This window comes from Theropithecus gelada, chromosome 5 (assembly GCF_003255815.1).
Source record: "Theropithecus gelada isolate Dixy chromosome 5, Tgel_1.0, whole genome shotgun sequence".
Taxonomy (NCBI): domain Eukaryota; kingdom Metazoa; phylum Chordata; class Mammalia; order Primates; family Cercopithecidae; genus Theropithecus; species Theropithecus gelada.
In genome coordinates, this window is record NC_037672.1 from 14,122 (window position 1) to 35,272 (window position 21,151).

General features: G+C 40.6%; 1 protein-coding gene across 3 annotated transcripts in view; it reads left to right on the top strand.

The window, feature by feature from the left end:
* The first annotated feature begins 379 nt into the window (after positions 1 to 379).
* The window catches only part of LOC112624660 (zinc finger protein 595), a 36,156-nt gene continuing 15,384 nt past the window's right edge, over positions 380 to 21,151 (top strand). The window contains exons 1-3 of one of the 3 annotated variants that reach the window (XM_025385495.1): positions 380 to 586; positions 6,143 to 6,269; positions 6,755 to 6,850. In XM_025385495.1, coding sequence (XP_025241280.1) covers positions 584 to 586; positions 6,143 to 6,269; positions 6,755 to 6,850 — 226 coding nt within the window. In that variant the 5' untranslated portion in view covers positions 380 to 583. The remainder of the gene's footprint in view (positions 587 to 6,142; positions 6,270 to 6,754; positions 6,851 to 21,151) is intronic. The other 2 variants (XM_025385496.1, XM_025385497.1) reach the window with 2 other exon arrangements.

Genomic DNA, 21,151 nt, shown 5'->3' on the forward strand with positions numbered 1-21,151 from the left:
GGCCAGAAGGGTTATGAAATCTAAAATATTAAAATAATTGTCATATTGCTTCCACTTGTGAAAAAGTGTGTGCCTGTGCATGCATGTGTGTGTGTGCGTCCATATCTACGTGTGCGCGCGTGTGTGTACGTCTGTGTGTCCGTGCGTGCGTGTATTTTATAAGTGGACATAACCCTACACACAAGGTAGAAAAGAGACCCCTGGGCTGCTTCAGGTCAAGCCCGGAGAGAAAGCCCTGCCTGAAAGCCCAGCTTGTCACTCTTGCCTCATCAGTGGATTGTGTGGTCGCGAATTCTGTTACTCAAGGCCCGAGGGCGGGGATTGGAGTATTATCCAATCAGAGTGTCGGACTGAGAACTGCCCAATCAGGCGCGCAGCCAGAGAGGAGGCGGCGGCTTCCGGGATCTGGCGCGGCCTTTTCCTCTGGCTCCTGCCAGGGCTTGGGTTAGGGCTTCAGTTGTTTGCGTCCTCGGCTCCGGGAGGCCTCGGGGATTGGGCAGCAGCCTCAGCCTCCCGTCGCTCAGTGACCAGCGGGTATTGGATGATTTGTAGCTAAGACTCCCGGATCCCCTGAAGTGGGGAAATGGTGAGTGTGCGGGGCAGGGTGTCCCGAGGCTGTGGGGGCCTCGTCGGCAGCGGCGGGAAATGGCGGCGGCGGGACCGAGTCTGTGAACGGAGTCCCCGCTGCCGCCGCTCAGCCCTCTGTCCTCAGTCCCCTCCGGTGAGGGACCCGCGCTCCTGTCGGTCCCCGCACGGCGGCTCTGCCCAGCCTGCAGCCCTCCTCGTTCAGCTCTGCGCCCGCAGCCCCGCACCTTCCCCGGGCTGTGGGGTGAGGAGCTCACCGGGAAGACGCCGGCGCGGCGTGCGCGGGCACCGCGTGGAAGGAGCTGTAGTCCGGGGTCCCGTTTCTTCTTTACCCTTTTCGGAATGAGATCGAGGCCCCGTCAAAACATAGAGTTCATGTGAGCAAACAGGACTCATTAATGGGACAGCGCCGGCCGGGCTGGCGGTTTGGGGGCTGCCAGCGGGTCTTGAAGGAAAGGCTTTTGTGAGGTGTGTGAGGAAGGGAAGCCATTCACCCGCCCGCCCCAACTTTCCCACCGGTCCCCTTGCCCTGAGCGCCTCCTCCGCGTGGCTGTTCCTGGGCGGCATCTTTTAGAATACGCTGGTGTCGTGTGCACAGCGCTTCGCTGGGTTCTGTGAGTGGTTCTGCCACATTATGGAACTTGAGGAGGGTGTGGGCGCCCCTGGTTTGTTGGAGACGTTCAGAAATGAAGACGGGTGTCCAGAGGCAGGGACTGGCGTCTGCAGAGGGGCAGTTGCGGGAAGAGCGCTGAGCTTGTGGGTCTGCGCTGACTCTGGGTGGGGTCGTTAGTGAGTGGCTGGACAGCCCGTTGGGGTTGGAGCATTGACGGGTGTTGAGGAAACTCCTCAGGTTTTCTGTCAGAAGAAAGACATGGCTGAGCCTGGGCTGGAGGGAGCCTGGTGTCTGCGGGAGGCGCGCCTGGGTTCTGCACATGCGCGGTCCCGCTGGGCACTGTCCTGTTCCTCCAGGTCTCCTCCCGGTGAGAGGGAACTGGGAACTTAGAGGAAAGGAGTTCTGACAAACATCCCTTCCCTTCACCCTGCTGCCAGCCCCCACCCAATGCTAACCCACTCCTGAGCGCGCCCACCGGGTATTCGCATTGCCCCACTCCTCCCAGTACAGGGTTCCACCCTCAGGAATTGTGCCCATGGCTGCTTTGCTCCTAGCGTTTTCTGCCAAAAACACACACAGTGCCCAGAAGTCTCCTGGCTCATCTCAACCGCAGACACTGGATCTGTAGCAGGAACTTGCTTCCTTCACCTACCCAGCCTTCTGGACCGCCTGATCCTAATCTCTTCTGTCTTTATAGATACAGGAATCAGAGCATAGCCCTGCCTCAGCCTGTACCTGCAGTACAAACCAGTGCTTTAGTCAGTCCTGCCCTGCTGCCACCCATGGCTCTTGATAGCTTCTTTCTCTCTTCTGCTTTTTCCTTCCCCACAAATTCTCTACGGTGTCCATCCCTCAGGTGCCTATGAGAATTCAGACGTTAGTGAGTTCAAGACAAGGTCTTTAGGCCTGGATGTTGTAGGAGCAAACACAAATTAGAAGAGGCTTAATGCTTTCTCTTTAGAATGAGGGAAGAATTTTTGCTCTTCTCCCTTTTCTTAAAGCATTTAGTTTGAGAACTTTTATATTTAAATATTTTCTCTGCTTCTTTGAAATATATGTAAGTCATTTTTTATCAGTTAAATAGGTCATTTGTCTTTTTTGGCTCCAAATTGCCTTCATCTGGGACCTGGGAACTATTGCTTTGAAATGTAAATAGCGAGAACATACACCCTATTTCACAGTTTCTGTAGGAGACTAGGAGGCTGCCTTCAGCAGGTACCTAGCCACATTGCAAATCTACATCCTGTCATGAAGATGTGGATGTTTTTTTCTTTAATTATTAGAAAAAATTAGAAAACCCAGATGACCTCTCAGATTACAAGGTGAAATTATAATAAATCGTGTATAGCAAATGGTGCTTTCAAGGCTTCTACTTGAGATTTAATTATGGTGACTTTCTGTGTTTGCATTCTCTTAGATTGCTTGTGATGCACATCACATTTTGATTTAATTATACAACAAAACATTTTCTTGCGGTTCTGTTATTGTGGAGACTTTTTTAGGATTGCAGATGTTTTAGCTTTTAGTTATATTTTCCACACACTGTCCAGAATTACCAGATGTTGTACACAAAATGTCCAGCAGTCTTCACTTCAGAAAACATTCTTTCTTAAGATTCCAGTCACAACCTAAAATTGTGCGGCAAAGTGTTTCCCAAATCTGCAAACAGAATGGTCTCTCTCTTGGGATCTACAGTCCTTTCTAGAGCAGTTAGACTAAATTTCTACAAAAATAACTTTTCAGGACAGTAATCAGTTATTTCACCTCCTTCAGTGCTCCTGGCATCTTCCATTCTGACACTGATTTCAGAGATTTGGGGCCCATAAACCTAACCAGAATCACACATACGCATCGATTAAACCTGAGAAATTCTGCTCCCTCCCACCTCCCCTTCCCCAAATGCCCACAAATGTGCATAGCTCACCAGCCCTCCAAGACCTAAATGTGCAGTTCTAGATTCTGAATTTATGTCCTGGAATTTGATAAAAGAATTTTTATCTGAGAAATATAAGTTTTTAAATGTATCAGACCCAGAGATGTGTTAAAAAGAGACCACACTCACATACTGTTCCCCTCCTTGAACTATTTGTCTTTTGAAATTGCTTGCTATTGCCACAGGTGTCTGTAAATTAACCTAATAATGCCACGCTGGACACTATAACCCATATCCTATAGCTTAACTATGTATATGACCAATCACTAACCAATGTTACTTCTATAAACCAATAAGAATATCTGACACCTTTCTATCAGTCTGCTCTCTGGCTTCCTTTTTGCCTTTAAAAATATGCTTGTAACTGCTTCTAATTGGAGTGTATATTCAGGGCAACTTTATACTCCAGGATTGCAGTCTTCAAGCTTTGGCTCAAACTCTGTACTTATGTTTACCCCAATTTTTTCCTTTTAGCTCAAAATATTCTTTAGAATGTGTTGAAGGAGGCTTCATGAGGTCTTTCCTCTGATTTTACTCTGCTTCCTGTAACTCAAGAATGCAGCACACATTGATCTCACCTAGAATCTGCACGTAAAAGCTGGCCTCTGCCTAAGAGTCACAAGACAGGGCCAGACTGTGGGTTGAAGAGATACAGAAAAGTCACAGAAGGTGTTTTCTGCATCATGAGAGGTCAACATAGACATCTTAAGCCCCACTTTCAGGGTGGAGCCCTTTGAGTTTTCTGGATCTTGTCCAGTGACCTGCTACAGCTGTGTAAGAGGCTTCTGGTGTGAACACAATGCTGTGACAGAATCTGTAAATGTAAACAAGCACCTTAGCAGTGGGAAGTCAAGGCCACTAAATATCCAGAGCCATAATCCCAACTATGCCTCCCTGTGTTACTAGAGTACTTTTGTCCTTCCCCTGCCTGAGTTAGCTGATCAGGGACAGGGGATATCACATCCGTATCCAGGATCTGCAGCTCCATCAGGGCAGTTCCATTTTCTGTTTGCACCTCGCAAAGTCAGCCTGAGTCTCTCCTGCCTGGATCACTATGGGGGCATCAGCCCAGGGTCACTGGGGACACTCTCAGCAGCGTCAGTGAGTATTTGAGACATTTGAGGATGTCCTGTGCAGACTGGGGTCAGTGTTTCATATGGTCATTAGGAAAAGAGATGACATAGTCATGGTCCCTACCATCAAGGAACTTGCATTCTAGAGCACATGAATAAATGATTAAATTCACTGTCATGTATTCAGTACAAAGATGAAAACTGTACAGGAGACTTAAGCTTCATTTGGGTTACTTCCCTTTTATTGTTTGGTGAGTTTTGATGCCACCACCTGCAGGGCTGTTTATGGACAAAAGAGAAGTCATTATTTGTATTGTGTTTGCCTTGCTAAGAATAAATATTTAGCTTCAAATATAATTGGTCGGGAAAAACAAAAGGGTTTTGGTTAAATTCCTTGTTATTGTATGTTACAGATGGGGAAGTGGCAAAATAGATAAAAATTACACAAACTCTGGGAATCAAATTTCTCTTGGACGAGCTTAGAAAAGACAAAACTGAAACTACTTAGTGGCCTAGAAAGCAGAAGCCTAGGGCCCATTTTCTGTCCCAACTCTGCCCAGATCCACCATCTACTGAACCTTGTCCAGGTCTGACCCCACACTGCAATGCCTCACAGAACTGCTTAGAGAAGATGAGAGTTTGGGGTAGCTATTCGTACTCTCTCCAGAGCTGGTGCTCCCAATTTCCTGAAACCCAAAAGCAGATAAATGGGGAAAAGCAATGTACTTTGGGGCCTTAAATTATTTTACAAAAAATTAAAACCAGTATTTCTAGAGACATCCCATCCAGCAACCTGTTCTCCATCTTTGCAGTTTCAGTGGATTTTTCACAAGTCTCATAGTAACTACAAACACAAAAATAAAAAATTCCTGAATTGTACTTAACATTTTCTTCTATGTCTGTCCCATTTATCTACATTGAGCTATTATTCTATGTATTTTTTTTTAAATCACCGATAGGAAAACAAGTTAAAACAGAAAATGCTGGGACCCTGCATTTAAATCCTGGAAAGTATGACACACTTTGTACCCACCTCCCAGGATGCTATGAGAATTAGCACACATCATATGAGCTTCCCAGCACAGTGCTCTGTTACATACTCCTGAGCACATAGTACATGCTCCATAAATATCGCATTAATGCATGTGGATGTGCTGTTTTTCAAATGCAGACTTACTCAGACATTGCAACCATCTCCAGCCTCTGTAACCTTTAAAGGGCTTGCAGAGAATGCCATCTTTCAGGATGATGATTGCTGGTCTTGTCTTCAGATGAAAAGTATTTGTATTGTGATAGGGGTGTTGGGGTAAGGGACTCTGCTGTGTCTGCTTTCTCTAGCTGAGTGGTACTGTAATGGATCTAGGGGGAGAAGCATCAGCATTAACGGGAGACTTGCTGTAAAAAGCTAATTCGTGGACCCTTTTCAAACCTGCAGAATTGTGTAACTTACAGTGAGGCCTAGAATACCAAATTTATATGCACATTGAAGCTTGAGAGGCAATGTTTAACTAAGTGACCCTCAGCCCAGTCTTCCAGTAGAATCACATGGCAGTTTGAAGAGAAACAGTCACCTGTTCCCTCCCTACAGATCCTGTTAAGTTTCTTGTGTGACATTAACAGCAAGGCCAGGGTCAAGCGTGAGGGCTTCCATACTTTAATGAGACGTGAGTTCACCTTTTGTTCCAGGAGGTCATAGGACCTGCTTTGCTCCGTTTTGGTAGGGACAGGTGAGTGTAGCCTATATTTCTACTGCAGCAACAAAAATTGCTGGCATGCCCTCCTTTTTCCTCAGAGTTATAGAATACTTTAGATAACATTACTGTGTTAAAAGTCATTTTATCAGATAATTCCAGTCAGTCCCATAAGTCACAACTAGTTCTCTTATTTCACTTATGGTCAAATTAAGAACTCTGTCACATGATAAATATGTGTTTTCAGGAACTCTTAACATTCAGGGATGTGGCCATAGAATTCTCCCCTGAAGAGTGGAAATGCCTGGATCCTTCCCAGCAGAATTTATATAAAGACGTGATGTTGGAGAACTACAGAAACCTGGTTTCCCTGGGTAAGGATAACTTTTAATACGTACTTCCTAGTACTTTATCAGAGTTTCATTTTCTTTCTTTGTAGAATGTCTCTTGGGAGCTTCTGCTTTGCATTAATTAATTTTCAGTTCCTTTCTACAAGAAAAAAATTGGGAATTTGCTCGTGTAAAAAAAAATCTTTAGGATGTTTCATCATTGCATAAACCTTCTCTTCTTGAACTAATTTGTGTTCTTCACTCTAGGATAGTAGTAATTCTAGAAATCCAGTGATGTAAAATACTGTTTTCCACATCTTAAAATCCAATTTGCACCACTTATTTTTGATTCAGTAGTACTGGGTAGTGGAACTTAGAACCCGCAGATTTAAAATATTTAAGTATTCTAAAGATTCTGTCAGGAAACAATTTTTGGATTAAATTTCTTTATTCTACTTAGCATAGTAATAGATTGGTCATTGGAGTATCCCCAGCAATAGTCATGTTAATTTTTTTTTTTAATAAAACAGGTTTTGCGATCTCCAACCCAGACCTGGTCACCTGTCTGGAGCAAATAAAAGAGCCCTACAACTTGAAGATACATGAGACAGCAGCCAAACCCCCAGGTAGGTGAGAGTGAATGAAGGAGAGGACACAGGCAAGGAGGCAAAAGGTCAGGAAGGAAGCCAGGCCTTCAAATGTAGTTTGGGAAACTGTGCCAATGAAAATAATTTCTGAGAAGGCTGCATTTTTTCTCTTATTCACAAATAGAGTCATCTTCTGTTCCATGCTCTTAAATCTTCTAAGAATTTCCTTTTTTTCTTCAGTGATCTCCATTCAAGTTTACAGGGAGAGCCAGTGTCCACTTTATCGCTTGTAAGGGGCTGCATGATCTGACTGCTGTTGCATTGCTTTTAGAGACATAGGAGTATTTGTATTATTGAAGACCTCTATGTTAAAGTATTTTTTCAAATATTATTTTTGCATCAGGCCTAAAATATGTAAGGTGAGTAGTGGACATAATGGGATTTGGTTTAGAAATCCCAGGAACACGAAGGACAGATGTTGCATCTTTTCCGCTTAGTGATTTTTAATCCTGTAGAAGTTGCAAATGTAATTCTACAAAAACTCTTACTCAGAAGTTTATCAGAACAATAAGTATTTTTCCAAACATGAAAAAAATGTTATTTTACTTCAAAATGTTATTTAGTATAAACTGAAATTTGTGATTTAAACTCTATATATTCAAATTTTCAAATTATAATATAGTTTAAAGCACAGGTTTTCAAACTCTTGGCTTCCCTGGGCCACTTTGGAAGAAGATTTGTCTTGGGCCACACTTAAAATTATAAAATACATAAACAATAATGATAGCTGATGAGCTAAGAAACAAGAAATAGGTTTGTGAATAATTTTTGTGATACCGCAAAAAGTCTTCACACTCAAAGGATTGGATACCATTGGTTTAAAGTATCTACTCACCTTCTAGATTTTTCTTTTTTTTTTTTTTTTTGAGACGGAGTCTTGCTCTGTCACCAAGGCTGGAGTGCAGTGACATGACCTCGGCTCAGTGCAACCTCCGCCACCCTGCAACCTCCACCTCCTGGGTTCAAACGATTCTTCTGCCTCAGTCTCCCGAGTAACTGGGATTACGGGTGCCTGCCACGGGGTTTCACCATGTTGGCCAGGCTGGTTTTGAACTCCTGACCTCAAGTGATCTGCCCACCTCCGCCTTCCAAAGTGCTAGAATTACAGGCGTGAGCCACCACGCCCAGCCTAACTTCTAGATTTCTTAAATGCACTATGTCATTAACCAGCTTAGAACATTCCTAAGTGTATGTTAAGCTCTCATTTGTTAACCTTATTTCTTAATAAACTATTATCTTATAATTTTGTGTTATTTAGTAGGAAGCCTACTGGGATTCTGTCATTGAACTATAATCCATCTATGTATAGAACTATGGCCGGGCGCGGTGGCTCAAGCCTGTAATCCCAGCACTTTGGGAGGCCGAGGCGGGTGGATCACGAGGTCAGGAGATCGAGACCATCCTGGCTAACACCGTGAAACCCCGTCTCTACTAAAAATACAAAAAACTAGCCGGGCGCGGTGGCGGGCGCCTGTAGTCCCAGCTACTCGGAGGCTGAGGCAGGAGAATGGCGTAAACCCGGGGAGGCGGAGCTTGCAGTGAGCCGAGATCGCGCCACTGCACTCCAGCCTGGGTGACACAGTGAGACTCCGTCTCAAAAAAAAAAAAAAAAAAGAACTATGTGTCACACACATACACATACCTATATAAGTCATATATGTGTATAGGAAATTCTCACTTAACATTGTTGATAGGTTCTTGGAAACTAAGTAAAGCAACATATTGTTTAAGAAAACTAATTTTACCAGAGTTTAATTGATAAAAACAAGTTATGTTTAAATGGCATATAGCAACATTGTTTCATTTAAAGATGCAGTTTTCAAGAACATATTTTGAACACTAAATGAGGACTTAGATATATCTGGGTTTGTGTGATATGGATTTTTCTGATAAAATTGTATAACTATATATTTAATTTGTACAATATAATGATTTGATATGCATATACATTTTGAAACAAAATATTGTCAAGTTGATGAACACATCTGTTACCTCACATAGATAACCATTTTTTTGGTCATAAGAATACTTAAGGTCTACTGTTGTAGCAAATTATAAGCATACATTACAGTATTACTGTAAAGACAATGGTGTTTTGCTAATCTAATGCTAATGTACATTAGCTTTCTCAGACTTACTCAACTTATAACTAAAAATTTGTACTCTTTAAACAGCATCTCCTCATATTCCCACCCTCAGGCACTAACAACCACCATTCTATTCTCTGTTCCTATGAGTTTACATGTTTAGATTCCCCCCATCTAACTGAGAACGTGCAGTTTCTTTGTGTTTGGCTTATTTCTCTTAGCATAATATCTTCAAGGTCTATCAATGTTGTAAATGGCTAGATTTCGTTCTCTTTTATGGCTGAATAGTATTCTACTGTGTGTGTATATATAAATGTTTTTGACTATTTTAAACAAAACTAAAATGAACATGGGGCTGAAGATATTTCTTTGAGGTACTAATTTTATTTCCTTTGGTAGTATACCCAGAGGTGGTATTCATACTTCCATTTTTATTTTTTACTGATATTTATGATGACTTTATCAATTTATATCTCACTAATGGCATACAGGATTTCCCTTGTATGTATGTCTTCTTTGTGGGAAAAACAAAACAACTAACCTTTTGCCTATTTTTGAATAGGTTATCATCACTATTGTTTTGCTTTGAATTGCAGAAGTTTCTTACACATTTTGGGTATTAACTATCAGATATATGGCTTGCAAATGTTTTTCTATTTTGTAGGATTTTTTTAAATGTCATTTTTTTCCTTTACTGTACAGAAGCTGTTCACTTTGATGCAGTCCCACTCTTTTGTTCTTTTCTTCTGTTGCTGTGCTTTTGATGACATACCAAATTGCCAAGACCAGTATCAACAAGGTTTTTCCATATGTTTTATTCAGGAGTTTTACGTTGGTTTTTTTTTTTTTTTTTAATGAGGCAGAGTCTGGCTCTGTCGCCCAGGCTGGAGTGCAGTGGCCGGATCTCAGCTCACTGCAAGCTCCGCCTCCCTGGGTTCACGCCGTTCTCCTGCCTCAGCCTCCCGAGTAGCTGGGACTACAGGCGCCTGCCATCATGCCCGGCTAATTTTTTTGTATTTTTAGTAGAGACGGGGGTTTCACCGTGTTAGCCAGGATGGTCTCGATCTCCTGACCTTATGATCCGCCCGCCTCGGCCTCCCAAAGTGCTGGGATTACAGGCGTGAGCCACTGCGCCCGGCCAGTTTTACGCTTTTATGTCTTGCATTTAAGTCTTTTATTTTGAGTTAATTTTGGGGTGTGGCATAAGAAAATTTTATTTATGGTATAATCTAATTTTATTCTTTTGCTTGTGGATATCCAATTTTTTTGGTACCATGTATTGACAAGACTATACTTTCTGCATTGTATATTTTTGGTGGCCTTGTCAAAGTTGTCATAGTTGACCTTGTATGCATGGATGTGTTTCTGGGCTCCCTGTTGTGTTGCATTGGTGTTTGTATCTGTTTTTATGCACATACCATACTCTTTTGATTACTGTGACCTTTAAGTAAAGTTTGAAATTAGAAAGTATCATGCCCCCAGCTTTGTTCTTTCTCAAGATTGCTCAGGGTATTTTAAGTTATTTAAGATTACACTTACATTTTACAATTGTGTTTTCTATTACTGTGAAAAATGCCACTAAAATTCTGATAGGGATCACATTGAATCTACAGGTCACTTCCTTGACAATATTAGTTATCCTAATGGAATATATTTTCATTTATTTGTACCTACTTCAATTTCTGTCATCAATAACTTAACTGTATTAGTGTATACATTTTTATCTCATCCTTTACTATTTTATTTTATGTATTTACTTATTTTTTGAGACAGATTCTCGCTGTGTCACCCAGGCTGGAGTGCAGTGGCGTTAGCTCACTGCAACCCCTGCCTCTCAGGTTCAAGGGATTCTCCTGCCTCAGCCTCCCGAGTAGCTGGGATTACAGGCACGCGCCATCACGCCTGGCTAATTTTTTTGTATTTTTAGTGGAGATGGGGTTTTGCCGTGCTGGCCAGGCTGGTCTGGAACTCCTGGTCTCAAGTGTTCTCCCCACCTCGGCATCCCAATGTGCTGGGATTACAGGTGTGAGCCACTGTGCTCGGCCCCTTTACATTTATTTTGATTAAGTTCCTTATTTTTATACTATTGCAATTGGAAACTTTTTCTTTTTTTTTGGAAAGTTTGTTGTTACTATATGGAAATGCAACAGACATTTGTTTGTAGGGTCAGGTGCAGTGCTTCATTTCTGTAATCCCTGCACACTTTCAGAGGTTAGAGGCCAAGGAAGGTGGATCACTTGAGCACAGGAGTTTGAGATAAGCCCGGGCAACAGAGTGAGACCCTATCTCAAACAAACAAACAAAACCCCACAAGTATTTTTTTGTTGATTATGTATCCTGATACCTTATCATTTATTCAGTTTTTGTTGTTTTACTCTAGGGTTTTTTATATATGCATGATCATATTATCTACAAACAGTAACGTTTTTACTTTTATTCCAAGCTGGAAAGCTTTATTATTTTCCTTGTCTAATTGTTCTGATACAAAACTTTCGGTAATATGTTAAGGTACAAGCTGTGGCCCTGGAGGCATGCTTGCAGATCTTGGTCTCAGCTTTGGTCCCTGAAACAGCCCCATGTCTGTACATTTGAAGGATCCAACAACTCTTACAGTTTCTATAAACTGTCTTTGGCAAGTAAAGATCTCCTTTTATTGGGTCCCCAGGCTGATGAGATTATCTCTGGGGTTGCTAAGAAGAAAGGTCGTAGCTGGGTCACGAGGGTGCTGCTGAGTCTGTTGTTTGAATGGCATATAGCAGCATTGTTTCATTTAAAGATGCAGTTTTCAAGAACCTATTTTGAACATTAAGTGAAGACCTACCATACATCCATTTTGAGTGATATGGGGTCTGCCTTTGATGGTTGTATTACCAGAGATTTGGACAGTCATGGATTCTTTCTGGGCCATGGAAAGATTAAATATCCTTGAGGACATTAATCTATATGGCAGGCAGTAGGGTAGGGTTTTGAAGTTTGTCTGCATATGATGGGCAAAATGCCATGTGTATGAATGGGATTGGCTTCTACTAACTATCTGGGAAAAGTTTTCACAAGTCTCTGTGTGGGTCTGGGTGTGTACAACTGGCCATGGACTGTGGCTGTGAGCGCTAGAACTGAGTCACAGGGCTGCTTCAGGGACCACAGCTGAGGCAAGATCTGCAGGCCTGCCTCCAGGGCCATGACTGGGTATGTTTCCCTGCAGATCTCTTGACAGGAAGGACCACTTTTGGATTATAACTGAAGGAGTTTGAAAGAGGTTGCAGAACTGCTTCATAATCTTCAGTAAAACCAAGCTTGGTGCCCCATTTCCTTATCTGTAGCCATGTCTGTGGACCCTTGAGTTGGCCACCTGGGTGAGGGCCTGCTTTACCCAAATAACCCTTTTTGATCTTTGGCACCACTGAGGTTTCACAACCCTAACCATAGGCAAGCACCTTTCTACTTCCGTTTTCCAGGAGTTTACTATTTAAAATATCTTGTATATGTGGAATCATACACTGTCACTTTGTTGGTGTCTTATTTCACTTAGTGGCTTTAAGATTTATCCTTATTGTAGCAACTGACGAGATATTTTCATTTGAGGCTAAAGAATATTTCATTGTATGTATAAGCCACATCTTTTTAAATCATTCTTCTATTGAAGGTGTTTGAGTTTTTTCACTTTTTGGCTTTTGTAAATTATATGGTTTGGATCTGTGTCCCCATTCAAATCTCATGTCAAATTGCATTCCCTAGTGTTGGAGGTGGGCCTGGTGGGAGGTGATTGGATCATAGGGTTGGCTTCTCATGAATAGTTTAGCACCAGCCCCTTTGGTACTGTCTTTGCCATAGTGAGTGACTTCTCCTGAGATCTCATTTTTCAGAAGCATGTGGCACCTTCCCTCTTGTGCTCTCTTGCTCCTGCTCCCACCATGTGAGATGACTCACTGTCCCTTTCTGCCATGACTGGAAGCTTTTCAAGGCCTCCCCTAAAGCAGAAGCTGCCATGCTTGCTGTACAGCCTGCAGAACCATAAGCCAATTAAACCTCTTTTTAAAAGTAAATTACTAAGTCTCAGGAATGTTTTTATAGCAGTGCAAGAATAAAACAGTGAATATTACTGCAGTAGACATGGATGTGCAAATACTTCTTTCAGGTATACATTGCACACTTCAAGTAGATGCTCAGAAGTGGAATTACTGGGTCATACAATAACTTGATTTTTAATTTTTGGGGGAACCTCTACACATTTTTCGTGTGGCTGCATCATGTTTTTTCCACCAACAGTGTACGAGGGTTTCAATTTCTCTACATTGTTGACAATATATATTATTTTTTGTTTGCTTGATATTGGCCATCCTAATTAATGCACAGTAATACCTCATTGTGGTTTTTCTTTACATTTTTCTAAAGATTAGAACTTTTTTTCAATAATTGTTTGTGTATTTCCTCTTTGGAGAAACATTTTCATCTCCTGTCTATTAGTCATGTAACTTTTTGTTTTTTGTTTTTTGGAGTTGTTCTGGATGTTATCTTCTGTCAAATAGATGCATATATTTTGGCTTTTCTGCTGCTTAGGTGCGACTCTTACTACATATTTAATGTGGAGAGATAAATTTAATGTAGTCCCACTTTTCTGTGCTTTTAAATTTTTTGCTCATGTATTTGATGTTACATGCAAGAAAACATTGCTGAGATCAATGTCATAATCTTTCTTCCTATATTTAACTCACTCAAGACAGTTTTTGTATATGGTTCAGGGGAAGGATCCAACCTCAGTATTTTCATATGGATATAGAGTTTTCCAACACGATTTATTGAAGAGACTGTCTTTTTCTTATTGTGTGGTTATTGCAACCTTGTTGAAGATCATTTGAACATGTACACAATGATTTGTTTTTGAGTTCTGGGCTCTGTTCCGTCATCTATTTGTCTTCTTGCAAGTACCACACTATTTTTATTTATTTAGTTTTGTTATCTGTTCTAAAAACAGGAAACATCATGCCTGTAACTTTGTTCTTGTTTTCTAAGAATGTTTGGGCTATCAGTGGTCCTTTGAAATTCCATGTAAAAGTAAGAATTGTAAAAAATACTTTTTCACAAAGTATCATTTTTATTTTCATTAGAATTACATTGAATTTTAATATCACTGTGTAGTATGGTCATTTAACAATATTAAATCAACTGACACAAATAAAAATATGTTCAAGAGTGTGTTGAGTTTCACATATTTTTGAATTTGGCAATTTTGCTTCTGCTTTTGATTTCTAGTTTTATTACAGGTGGTATGAAAGGATGTGTTGTATAATTCAGTGTTGTATAATGAGAACTAGGCTCAATACTTTGATGACCAAACAATCTATCTGTACAACAAACCTCCATGACAGAAGTTTACCTGTATAAGAAACCTGCACATCGGCCGGGCGCGGTGGCTCAAGCCTGTAATCCCAGCACTTTGGGAGGCCGAGACGGGCGGATCACGAGGTCAGGAGATCGAGACCATCCTGGCTAACACGGTGAAACCCCGTCTCTACTAAAAAATACAAAAAAAAAAACTAGCCGGGCGAGGTGGCGGGCGCCTGTAGTCCCAGCTACTCGGGAGGCTGAGGCAGGAGAATGGCGTAAACCCGGGAGGCAGAGCTTGCTGTGAGCTGAGGTCCGGCCACTGCACTCCAGCCTGGGTGACAGAGCCAGACTCCGTCTCAAAAAAAAAAAATAAAAAAAAAAATAAAAAAAAAAAGAAACCTGCACATCATATACTCTGATCTTAAAATAAAGTTTAAAAAAAAAAAAAAAAGTTGTTTTGCATTCTAACAGGTTGTCCATGAAACAACAGCTACTCATTTTCTTCTCCACTTAACCCCGACACACTTTAGTCTTCTTTCTGTTTCTATGAGTTTAACTACTTTAGGTATCTTACATAAGTGGAATTATATTGTTACTCTCCTTTTGTGCCTGGGCTTCTTCCACATAAATAAAGCCTTAAAAATGTATCCTTATTGTGGATTTAGCAAAATTTTCTACTTTAAAGAAGCTGAATAATATTTAATTATTTATATATTTGAAATTGTCTTTATTCATTTATTTAAGAAAAGTTGGTTCTTTTCACATACTTGCTTTTGTAGATAATGCTACCGTGAATATGGATGTGTAAATTACTCTTCCTTTGATAATATGTGCAAGGGATTATTTGTGTGCTCTGTTCTGTTTCACTGGTATTTTATAAAGTATTTCAATTACTATAACTTTATAATAGGTTTTTGAAATCAGGATGTATGGTGCTTCTGATGTTGTTTCTCTTTTTGACAGTTGTTCGGCACTTCTGGTCTCTTTAGTTCTGATATGCTTTTAGGATTGCTTTTTTTTTTTTTTTGAGATGGAGTCTCACTCTGTTGCCCAGGCTGGAGTGCAGTGGCGCAATCTCAGCTCATTACAAGCTCCAGCTCATTACAAGCTCCGCCTCCCGGGTTCACGCCATTCTCCTGCCTCAGCCTCCTGAGTAGCTGGGACTACAGGTACCCACCACCGCACCCTGCTAGTTTTTTGTATTTTTAGTAGAGACGGGGTTTCACAGTGTTAGCCAGGATGGTCTCAATCTCCTGACCTCGTGATCTGCCCGACTCGGCCCCCCAGAGTGCTGAGATTACAGGCGTGAGCCACTGCGCCCAACCAGGATTGCTTCTTATGTTAATGCAAAATATGCATAGCTGTCATCTGAAGTATACCACCATCTCCTTCAGCACTCTACATCAGGGGAAACAAAATTCCTCTTTGGACAGTCCCTCAAAAGACAGGAATGTAGACATACATTCCACGTTTCTCTTTCTCTCCTGAGGAAGAAGCATAGAGTTGGGAGTTTCTCCTGGGTTGCACTATGCTGTATTGGGAGGAGGTCAGGCTGTGCTGGGCATATGTAATAAAATTTTTCTTCTCTTCTACATGTTTTTGGCATTGTGCTCAACTGAAGTAGTACAAATTCTTAACTATGTTCAGGAATTCTCACAAAGGCAATGTGATCAGCATGGTGTTAAGTTCATATATCTGTGAAGAAATGAGGACCAGTGGTGTTTGTTTTTACACTTTTCATTTTAAATTTATATTTTATTTATTATTATAATTTTTGTGAGTACATAATACCTATATGTATCTATGGGTTATGTGAGTTATTTTGATGAAGGCATGAAATGCATAAAAATCATATCAGCATAAATGGTTATTCATTGCCTCAAGTATTCTTTGTTTTACGAACAATATAATAACATTTTTTTAGTTACTTAAAAATGTACAATTTAATTGCTTTTGACTATAGTCCCTCTGTTGTACTAGCAACTATTAAATCTTACCCTTTCTAATTATTTTTGTATCCATTAATCTTCCCCACTTCCCCCAACCCCTCACTATACCTTCCAGCGTCTGGTAACAATCCTTCTGCTCTCTATCTCCGTGAATTAAATCAATTTAGTTTTTAGCTCCAGCAAATGTGTGAGAACATGCAAAGTTTGCCATCATGGGCCTGGCTTATTTCTCTTAACATAATGACTTCTAGTTCTATCCATGTTGTTGCAAATGACAGTATCTTATTCTTTTTTATGATTGAAAAGTACTCCGTTGTGTATTTGTACCACATTTGCTTTATCCATTCATCTGTTGATAGACAGATAATGGATAAATCTTGGCTAATGTGAACACTGCTGCAGTGAAATGGAGGTGCAAATATCTCTTTGATGTCCTGATTTATGTACATACCTAGGAATGGGATTATTGGATAATATAGTAGCTCTATTTTTCATTTTTTGAGGAACCTCTAAGCTGTCCTGCATAGTGGTTGAACTAATTTACATTCACATCAAGAGAATAGTAGAGTTTTTTTCTCCACATCCTCACCGGCATTTGTTATTGCCTGACTTTTGGATAAGAGCCATTGTAATCGGGGGCGAGATAATATCTCATTGTCATTTTGATTTGCATTTCTCTGATGATAATGATGTTGAGCACCTCATCATATACCTTTTTGTTATTTGTATGCCCTCTTTTGAGAAATGTCTATAAACATTCTTTGCACATTCATAATCAGATTATTTGATCTTATCCTAAAAAGCTGTTCTGGTTATTGATGGGCAGTTTGCAAATATTTTCTCTCATTTTGTGTGTCCTCTCTTTGTTTATTGTTTCATTTGCTGTTTAGAAGCTCTTTATGGTGATTGTTTTGTTTGCTGTTTAGAAGCTCTTTAACTTGATGTGATTCTGTTTGTTCAGTTTTGCATTGGCTCCCTGTGCTTGTGGGGGTATTATTCAAGACATTTTTGCCCAGCTTAATTTCCTGGAGAGTTTCACCAATGTTTTCTTGTAGTAGTTTCATAGTTTGATGCGGGGGTCTGCCCACAGACCCTGACCCAAACGACGGATGAATAAAGTACACTGATACACAGATACTCTGTTTTGCCAGTCTAGCTGATGTCTGGGCCACTTACAGACTCCCCAGAGAGTTCTGTAAACAGTTTTGACTGTGGCCCTGACCAGCTAGTGAGACGCACGTTTGTTTAGTAAAGATAAATTGACAAAGGCTTGAGGCAACACTACTAGAGAGTAATTGACATTGTGGACTTCCCAAGTAGAAAGCAATTAAGCATAGATAGAAAACTATCTTTAATATTTTTCCCACCAGCTTGATTGAATCCCTACAGTTCGAGGTGTTAGATTTAAGTCTCTAATCCATTTTGATTTAATTTTTTATATGGCCAGAGATAGGGGTCTAGTTTCGTTCTTCTGAATATGAATATTGAGTTTTTATAGCAGTTTCCCTGATAAACACCTTTTTTTCTTTTCTTTTTTTTTTTTTTCAAGACAGAGACTTGCTTTGTCACCCAGGCTGGAGTTCAGGAGTTCAGTGGCACAGTCTTGGCTCACTGCAACCTCTGCCTTCCAGGTTCAAGCAATTCTCCCACCTCAGCCTCTGGAGTAGCTGGGACTACAGGCTTGCACCCCCACATCCGACTAATTTTTGTATTTTTATTAGAGACAGGGTTTCATCATGTTGGCCACTCTGGTCTCAAACTCCTGGTGATCCACCTGTCTCAGCCTTTTAGAGTTCTGGGATTAGGCATGAGTCAGCATGCTAAGCCCCCAATAAATATTCTTGCCACCTTTATCAAAAATAAGTTTGCTGTAGATGTATGGATTTCTATTTGTGTTTTGTCTACTGTTTTACTGATCAGCCCCATGCTGTTCTAATTACTGTAGCTCTGTAATATCATTTATAGTTAAATAGTATGATTCCTCCAGTTTCTTTTTTCTTACAGTGACTTTGGCTATTCTGAGTCTTTTGTGGTTCTGTCTACGTTGTAGAATTGTTTTTCCTATTTCTGTGAAGAATGTCATTGATCATTTGATAGGGGTTGCATTAAATCTGTAGTTTGCTTCAGGTAGTATTGACATTTAGAAAGTATTGATTCTTTTTATTCATGAACATAAAATATCTTTCCTTTTTTTGTCTTTTTAAATTTCTTGCATTAGTATTTCATAGTATTCATTGTAGAGACCTTTCACTTCTTTGCTTAAGTTAATTTCCTAGGTATTTGATTTTAATTTGTAGCTATTGTAAATGGGATTACTCTCTTGATTTCTTTTTCACATCGTTCACTGTTGGCATGTGGAAACACTACTAATTTTTAAATCCTGTATTTTGACTAAATTTATTAGTTCTAATAGTGTTCTAGTTAGTTTTTTTTCAAATATAAAACTACATCATCTGCAAACAAAGATATAATTTGACTTCTTTCTTTCCAATTTGGATGCCCTTTAATTTTTTGTTCTCTTGTCAGATTGCTCTGGCTGGCACTTCCAGTACTATGTTGAATAACAGTGGTGAAAACATGCATCTTTTTTCAGGTGCAGACACCTTATCAGAATGTGCTTGGATTTAGGTTCCCAACTTTAGAAGGTAATTCGTCCTCATCCATCCTATTGTCTTTTCCTGGTCCTAGGTTTCAGAACTGTCTGGAAAGACCACAGATGCCTATGGTGGTCATGTCTCTTGGAATGTCTAGGGAATAACAGCTACTACATCATCTCCTCATGGTGGACAGCCTGAGGTTTAGAATGGAGCCTCAGGGGAGCAGCTGAGTGCCCTGATGCTGAGAGCACTCATCTTGTTTACTTTTCATCCAAAAAACCAAATCCTTGTGGCATTGAGATTTTATTTCTCCAAATCCAGTTTCCATGTTTTAGAGACACATGGCTGGTCAGCCAATGGAATGCTGATATTGATGGGAAAGGCAGAAATAATTCCTACCATCTGGATTTTTTCAGAATAGTGAAGGGAGAAAAAGTATCCCCAACAACATTGAATGTTCATTCTAGCAAGGTGATACAAGGACCTGCAAAACAAAAAATGTACTCCAGGCACACAGGCACACAGTGCAGAGGCCCTTGGGAGGGTGGTCATTGAGGATTTCAATGAGCAGGATGGGGGTGGGAGGATCTATATCATAGGATGGCCTAACTTGCCACTTGAGTCAGACATACCATTCCAGCCAGTACTGCCACTCCCTGGGTTTGTCATCTTGAAAAGATTATTTACTTATTTCAGCTTTCATTTTTATTAACTGCACACTGCATTCTATTGGTAGAGCTTGAAAAATAGGAAAATATTGTCAAAGAGGCATAAAAATACAAATTTTAAAAAAATATAGTGATGTATTTTATTTGTCAAAAATTCTTACTTTCATTTTTTTTCCCTGACCATGGATAGTAAGTTTCTGAAATCTGTACATTTTGGGAGTTATTTTACACAGAATCTCAGGGCTTAGTTATAAAGATATTACTGGGTGAAAAGAAGTAGAAAAAATTTCTCTTCTTTTATGGCTGCAGAAAAGTGAATACATTTCCACAAGAAATTGTGGTAGATAAATTGGTGATTTATAGAGATTTGCCAAAACATCAGTTTCTTTTTTCTGCATGGTGGAGAATTTGTGACAGTGGATAAGTCTACTCTGTATCCTGTTACCTGCATGTTTGAGTTTAATGTTAAATTCTATGGACTAGGACTTGACATTCCTGGAAGTGCTCATAAATGATTGCTTAATTATTTGTTACTATGGAAATAATACCTAAATGACATGTTTGCTGTCTGAAATTGATATTTTGCCTTTTCTCGTTGAAGTATGAAATATAAATGCCTTCCAATTTCCATTTCTCCTGTAAACATCAGCACTGAGTTTGAGGAATTCTGCTGGATTCTTCAAACACTGAGTTCCTTTTGTAGAAAACGAAGGGGATAACCTTGACTGGGAATCAGACCTAAGCCCTTTAACTGCAGGGTAAGGCCAATCTTGACACTGTCAAAGGAGGTAATCAATAGCCCAGTTGTTACTTACTGGGGAACCTTTCCTGCAGGTGTCCCAGCGTGGCTCAAATTAGACATGGAAGGAGCCTTTATACTGAGAAGCTGCAGAACCCTGGAAAGCTGAGGATCCATAGGTAGATTCAGTGAGAGTTGGGATAGGAGGTTGTTTCTGATGTCCTCTGAGAGGGGGTAATTGTTATTGTCATGGGGCTCTTCCTAGATATTGTCAAATAAATTTCAGTGAGATAAGAAGTGACTTTATTCTAAGGAATATTGCATTGGGGAAAGCACCAAGCATAAGACGTGCAAGCATCTCCAAAATGAGGCAGAAAAGGGCTATTTGTCATGTGGAGGAGCAGACAAGATTAGAAAGAAGGTGTGAGGGAGAGGGCAGAATGGAGAATGGCAAAATCAGATTCAGGATCGGAGAATGTTTCACCCTGATGTCAACCTGTTCTTGGGAAGGACATGAAGAGGGGTTGTATGCTATCTCAGACTGAAGGTGGAGCAGAGTCCAGGGGCCTGGGTAAAGGAGAGAAACTTAAGTAAAGTTTGGTTAACCAGTATTCTGTTGCGAACACTGGAGACAAAATTATTTGTTTATGAGGGAAAAATGAGAATTTAGAGTCTGTGAATTTGAGATACCTAAAGAGGGAGCATCATCAAAGTCAATGAAAAGGCTGTAAGCTTTTTTTTTTTTTTTTTTTTTTTTTTTTTTTTTTTTTGAGACGGAGTCTCGCTCTGTCGCCCAGGCTGGAGTGCAGTGGCGCGATCTCGGCTCACTGCAAGCTCGACCTCCCGGGTTCACGCCATTCTCCCGCCTCAGCCTCCAAGTAGCTGGGACTACAGGCACCCGCCACCACGCCTGGC